Source organism: Lampetra fluviatilis, chromosome 14, assembly GCF_964198595.1.
Source record: "Lampetra fluviatilis chromosome 14, kcLamFluv1.1, whole genome shotgun sequence".
Taxonomy (NCBI): domain Eukaryota; kingdom Metazoa; phylum Chordata; class Hyperoartia; order Petromyzontiformes; family Petromyzontidae; genus Lampetra; species Lampetra fluviatilis.
In genome coordinates, this window is record NC_136288.1 from 10,563,099 (window position 1) to 10,570,045 (window position 6,947).

Sequence of the window (6,947 nt, forward strand, 5' to 3'; positions counted from 1 at the left end):
ATTTGACTTGTGTCATTACACATTCAATGTATATTCGCGCAGTGAAGCAGCGAGTGCCTGGGAATATGGGATGTATCTCTAGCGGGCTGCAATACGTCAGACTATTTATAGATCTGTATTCTTCCAGCAGCAAGCACGATCTACAGAAGTCTAAAGAAGTGCTTCATTTGTATGCCACTTTGTCTTTTTATTTTGGCCCCAAAATATACACATGTATATGTACAGATATATATACACATATATACGATGATAAAGACATTTTTTTTGTCAAATATAATAATAGTGTGACAGCCAAGGAATGGAACGTGGGTATTCCCGCTGTGCAAGCTACAGAAATGAAATAGTTTTGTGTTCAGGCGCGATGTGGATTAGTGCATCGCAGGATCATGCAAGGCAGCGGTATCTCGGGCAATTCTTCATCCAGCAGTGCTTTGATCATCGCTGATATTGTTGATAATAACAATGATGACGATGGCAACGACAAAATATGTCCACGTTCAACATCAATGTCAAAATCGCATACGCAGAACGGATGTCACATAGTCCTATGCACTCGTCTAATGAATAATAAATGAATCAAACATAAACATATTCTTGAGCAGTGGAACACATTGCTCATAGGAAATTGTATTGGCATCTGGATAAATGATGTTCTTCTAAGCGCAGCATGCTTGATGAGCACATCACCTAAAGGTGCCCCCCCCCACTCCCTCCTCTCTCCTCTCCCTTCAATAGTCCAGCAGCTGCAATCTTCATTACCGGCTCTGCCCAAGCGGGGCGTCTGTGCGCGCGCGCGTGTGTGTGCGTGCGGGGCTGTGCACGCGGTCGGTCCTGTTTGCATCTCTTAGGATGAACGCGCAGCAGGAACGGCAGCAGCAGTAGCCGATGCTTCTGTGTGTTTGAGACCCAGTGCTTCCGCACCCTCCACCCACCCCCCTCCCCCATCAAATGCAGGTGATCGCGAGAGTTGTCGGAAGAGATGTCACAGGAAAGGTTGCAGGCGTACTTGCAAAGGCACAGGATCGGATCGCTGTTTGAGGTATGTTCGCACAATCCGTCTGGTTTACCGGCGCAGCATCGCATCCTACTGTGACTGTGCGCGCGTGTCTGTTTCATTATTGTATTTAATTATTATTGTCAAATAATTAATGGGGTTTTTTTGCTGGAATATATTCTCTGTATTATTGCTGATCTGTTCAAGACACACACAGAGATGTACACTGTTTTGCTTGCAGGTATGATTGCAGATTGTTTAACTATTCAATGCAGTTTTTTTCCCTTTGTGATTTTTTTTAATTTGCGGCTTATCAAATGCAACTTTTGCTTCTGTTTTTGTTTTAATTTGAATGCGTTGTGAGGCCTTCTTTGAATTAAAGGAAAAACTGGCTACGTTTTAAATGCTTGCCTCCTTAAAAAGATGAATAAATTCGTAGTTTTTTTCCTCCTAAAAACCACTATAAATAATGAACCATTGTTTGAAAGGCGCTTGCCTTATGCATAACATTAAGGCAACGCGGTTGTGCCAAAAGCCATCGCATTCGGTTTAGTGTACATTACGCATTAATTTAAGCGTGCGGTTTTGTGTTTTCAAGAGTCGGGGTGAATGTTTAGGACGCTGTCTTTCCGACAGCCCTGTTCTTCACCTGAGGACGGCTGCTTGCGTTATAGGCCGAAACGTCGTGAGAATTTAATCTTATAATGTTTTTTTTAAATTATTTTATTATTTCCCTTCTACGTGACTTTACCGAAAGAACCAAGAATATAGTCGAGGTGAACGTTACGAATACTGCGAAATAGAGATGATTGATGGGTGGCGTGTCACGTTTCAAATGGCCATAACATCCTCCCATTCAGCAGCGCGGACTTGAGTTTTTCCACTGTCACTTTGGGTCGGCCGTCGCTTGCACATCGCGCTCACTTTGTAACACGGGTATCTCGCGGTCAACAGCTGGGTACGATTTAAATTTCGATTTAAAGCTTTCGTGACTGCAGGGATTCATCTTATTGGTTCTTTCGGTAAAGTCACGTAGAAGGGAAATAATAAAATAATGAAAATAAAACATAATAAAATAATTCTCACGACGTTTCGGCCGCAACGCAAGCAGCCGTCCTCAGGTGAAGAACAGGTCTGTCGGAAAGACAGCGTCTGAATGAAACACCACCAGGCTTGGAGCGTATATTTAAGCTGGGTTGGAGGGAGAAGAGCGCCTTGCGTTGTGGCCGAAACGTCGTGAGAATTATTTTATAATGTTTTATTTTCATTATTTTATTATTTCCCTTCTGCGTGACTTTACCGAAAGAACCAAGAAGATGAATCCCTGCAGTCACGAAAGCTTTAAATCGAAATTTAAATCGTACCCAGCTGTTGACCGCGAGATGCCCGTGTTACAAAGTGTGCGAGAGGGCGATGTGCAAAAGAACTGGGTACGAAGAGGCAGAAAGTGATGCTACGGCAAGACGGACATTGGCAGAAGTGGCGAGGGCATGTTAATGCCACGTGCAACAGAATTGCAATGTGTCACTCTCGTGGAGGTGTGATGAGTGTTTGTGTATTTTGTTGTAAAATGTTTCTGCGCGGCTTTTGCCCCAGTTGCGTTTCAAGGTGGCCGTTCAAGGAGGAACGATATCAATTACACGGTCGTTCAAACAGATTCTCAACGTGACAAGGTTCTCATTCGAGGTTAAAATATGTCGATCTGTGTCATTGATTATCCATCCGTTTCACCAAATTACAACTTTACCAATAGATAATTACGCCGTTTTATGTATGAAGCCCCCTCCGACAACCCCCCCCCATCATTATTCAAATGTATTTGGCAGCATTTTATGAGAAAGGTCAAATGTTGACCTTGGAAAAAAACGAGTGAAATAATTTAGCTTTTGTAATTTTGAAGAAAAACGTGTACTTTGTAGTCAAAGTGCAGGATATGCTCATAGCACACATGAAACCAATGAAAGTTAAAATGTAACTTAATAAATCCACATACACTTATAATTCGTTCAAGTTATTTTGTTTGTACATACTAATCATTTACAGCACTTTGTCAATTCACTGCTGGATGAAGGCCCTCGCCATGCCATGTGGGGCATGGTGGTCCTTCAAGCAAACTTCACCCAGCTGCTCGGTACGAATTGGTGAAGGAAGGGGGTTCAGATGCCTAACCCCCCACGTGCATCCCCCCCCCCACGTGCCCCCCCCCACCCCTCTAGAAACTACCCTTCCACCGATCCACACCATTAAAAATAATTTAAAATGCCACATCCTTCATTGAGTTGCGTTGCATTGCAATCCGATGTCAACTCGTGATGTCCACAAACGGCAAATAATGCTTCACTTCTCCAAAAGATTTCATATCATATAATTGTGTATCACTTTGTAGAATTTATTGCAAAACATGACTATAAAATACAAGCTTTGCTTTCGCAAGCGCTTTTCATCTTCGTCGCATTTTCCTAAATGCAATTACCCTCACCTAACGGTGAATTTATCAAGATAAATGTCTACATTTTAAAATACTGCTACACCAAATACCAAAGCAGCTTCATACCGAGCGAAGTCTAAATTGCAACAGCATGGGTTGTGTTTCTAATTTTTGCTCGGGTTGACTCCGGGATTTGCGGAATTTTGAATGTTGAGCGAAACATCGGTGTATCGCTGCATGTCGAAGACCAGTGCCTGTCCACTGAAATGTAAAATTAATGCGGATTTTTCGACCAACGGTGTGTGCATGCTAATGTCCCACAAGGATACCGCTGATTTCACAACGATAAGCAGAATGTGAGACAGACTAAACACGTTTCAGCATTATTTAAAAGATGCCCTTTGTTGAAACTGAGATGGCAGCATTGAACTGGGCTACACGTCTTTGCCCAAGTGCAGCAAGACAAATGTTGACACTCAGTTCCGATGATTCCATTCTTCCTCTAGACTCTGAGTCGTTGTCTATAGAAATATAAATGCAATGTGTGTGGTGTGTGTCCTAGGCAAAGGTAAACTTAATGATGATGGTATTTTAAAAGTCTGCATAGCGCAACACTAATAATTCATCAGCGTGGATATTATGTATCTTTGGAGCTTTGAAGTTATCTGCATATTGGGTTTTCCTTTAAGCGTAAAATATTTTCTCAGAAAACTTATATGGCCATCATTGCTAATATAGTTGTAAAGTAAACTTAGATTTGTGCATTTCTTATTCATATAAATATTACGCATTATGCTGATACTGCACATTTGTGTGTGTGCAGGTGTGTTTATGTCTTGGCAATATCATCACATGTACCATTTATTATATAGATACACATGTTTATCAACTATATATTTATATTCATAGGAAAATGTCATATTTCCATTACTTCCTTGTATGTAAAGCACGTTTTAACAATGTGTGGCTTAAATTTCGATTTAAAGCTTTCGTGACTGCAGGGATTAATCTTCTTGGTTCTTTCGGTAAAGTCACGTAGAAGGGAAATAATAAAATAATAAAAATAAAACATAATAAAATAATTCTCACGACGTTTCGGCCACAACGCAAGCAGCCGTCCTCACGTGAAGAACAGGTCTGTCGGAAAGACAGCGTCTGACACGGTTCTTTACCTGAGGACGGCTGCTTGCGTTGTGGCCGAAACGTCGTGAGAATTATTTTATCATGTTTTATTTTTATTATTTTATTATTTCCCTTCTACGTGACTTTACCGAACGAACCAAGAAAATGTGTGGCCTTTTTTGTGGTTCTGAACAAATTTTTTTTTACCCAATGGTATTCGCCTAAAATGTTCTCACGTGTGAGAAAATCGGTGCAGTATATGTTATTGATTGCTTCAAAGCCATTCAAATAGAAATATACACTCGCTTATTACACACAATGGACCGTTCCACAACGTGCCCTGTGACTTTTTCATCCCAAGGTGATGGCTCGTAACAGAAAGTGGAACGTCTATGAATAATTTGTACGATTGTCAAACTGCACATTTTCTCTCGGGAAAGCATGCTTGTTGCGTTCGGGCTTTTTCTGTGTGTCCGAAGCAGACTTGTGAAAACCATTCCGTGGCTTTATTTGGACATTGGCCAGAGCATGTAGCCTTTAGTTGTTAGCCAGTATATGGCATGCACACTGCCTGCGAAATCAAACTTACGTCGTAATAGAACCCTCTTTCGACATTTTATAACAGCTTCCTGGCGATGTTATTTGTTTTCGAAAGAAAAAAAACCAGTGAATCACTTAAAATTATATTGGCCAAATAATTTATAACAATATTAAATAAAAAAAAGTGGCTTTATTTTGAAACCAAAAAGAGTCTTTGGTTCTTTCGGTAAAGTCACCGAGATGAAAATAATAATAATAAAACCAAAAATAGCTTGGGGTTTAATTTTTCGATTTAAAGCTTTCGTGACTGCAGGGATTCATCTTCTTGGTTCTGTCGGTAAAGTCACGTAGAATGGAAATAATAAAATTAAAAAAATAAAACATAATAAAATAATTTTCACGACGTTTCGGCCACAACGCAAGCAGCCGTCCTCAGGTGAAGAACAGGTCTGTCAGAAAGACAGCGTCTGAAGACCTGTTCTTCACCTGAGGACGGCTGCTTGCGTTGTGGCCGAAACGTCGTGAGAATTATTTTATTATGTTTTATTTTTATCATTTTATTATTTCCATTCTACGTGACTTTACCGAAAGAACCAAGAAGCTTGGGGTTTGTTTATGGATGGTTGGGGGGGACTGGTTAGAACTGGACCAGACAGATGTTCTGTATTGATGGAACAGCTGGCGAGAATAACTCCGACTGACTCCCAACGCATCTGCGCTTGCAGGACATGATGACGATGTTGATCACGGAGACTCCAGAGGAGCCCATCCCGTTCCTGATCGAGCACCTGGAAGGCAGGCAACACAAGAGGACGATCACAGAGGGGTCTCCACGCCGAGACCTGGCTGGATTTGCTGCTCTCTGGGCCGAAAGCAGCCACCTGCCAGGCAATCACTGCTTATCATATCACTTCTCTGTGCAGCAGCCGTACAGATGGATTCACGTAATTTACCACTTAAAGGTGGGCTCTTCAATGGCTTGCTCACACCATCGGCTGGTGGTATGGCCTCCACTAGAAGGAACTCATAGTTTGGCCTACTCTTCCACCCTGTGGCCAGATGCCTTGGAAGATGTGATGCGAGATGTTATATTCCTCGCCTGGCATGCAGGAGGTACGTGGGTTCATATTCTTAGGTTTTTTCGGTAAAGTCACGTAGGTAAAAAATTAAAAATTAAAATTAATAAAAGTAAAATAAAAATAAAATAAAAATCACGACGTTTCGGAGGCAACACAAGCCTCCGTCTTCAGGTGGAACCGTCACAGCACGATAGCTGTATCAAGTAAGATAAATTCCAAGAGACCCGTCCTTGTATATATACTGGTTGAGGGTGGGAGGAGCTAAGGCAGGCACCTGGATCGGAGTTTTGTATTATTGTTGTGAGGTTGGTGCGGCTGAAACCGCTGCTAGGAATGAGTCTTTGTTGTGTAGACTGGTTGAACTGGGAGGTACCAGAGTTGTTAAGGTGGGGCTGCTGTAAATGGGACTCGGTGTTTGATCCCGACCCTGACGCCTGCTGCTGTATATTTGGAGTTTGCATGTCTCCCTCCCCGTGTGATCACGTGGATTTTTCTCCGGGTCCTCGTGTTTTTTTTCTTTCCCATCCACATTTTAGAAATATTCGTTTCATAAAGAGTATTTTGCTGCCATACATTTGCACGTGATAAGCCACGTCGTTGAGCTATCGTTTCTGGTCAGGACTCTTCTGAAATGCAAACTAGTTTGTTAGTAAAAAAAACATTCTAATATTTAATTTCCCCCCCCTTCGTAAAGTCCTGCCGTGCCGAATTCAAGATGCTTTTGGCGGTGTTTCTCTCCCCCTCCGTTTGGCGCATTGTACCGGGCTCGCGTTCTGTTGCAAGA

General features: G+C 41.9%; 1 protein-coding gene across 3 annotated transcripts in view; it reads left to right on the forward strand.

Annotated features, from left to right (window-relative positions):
* Window positions 1-783: 783 nt before the first annotated feature.
* LOC144935748 (uncharacterized protein C8orf34-like) overlaps window positions 784-6,947 on the forward strand; it is a 41,515-nt gene continuing 35,351 nt past the window's right edge. For all 3 annotated transcript variants that reach the window (XM_078862492.1, XM_078862490.1, XM_078862491.1), the window contains exons 1-2: window positions 784-1,039; window positions 5,810-5,972. In XM_078862492.1, the coding sequence (XP_078718618.1) occupies window positions 980-1,039; window positions 5,810-5,972 (223 nt within the window). In that variant the 5' untranslated portion in view covers window positions 784-979. The remainder of the gene's footprint in view (window positions 1,040-5,809; window positions 5,973-6,947) is intronic.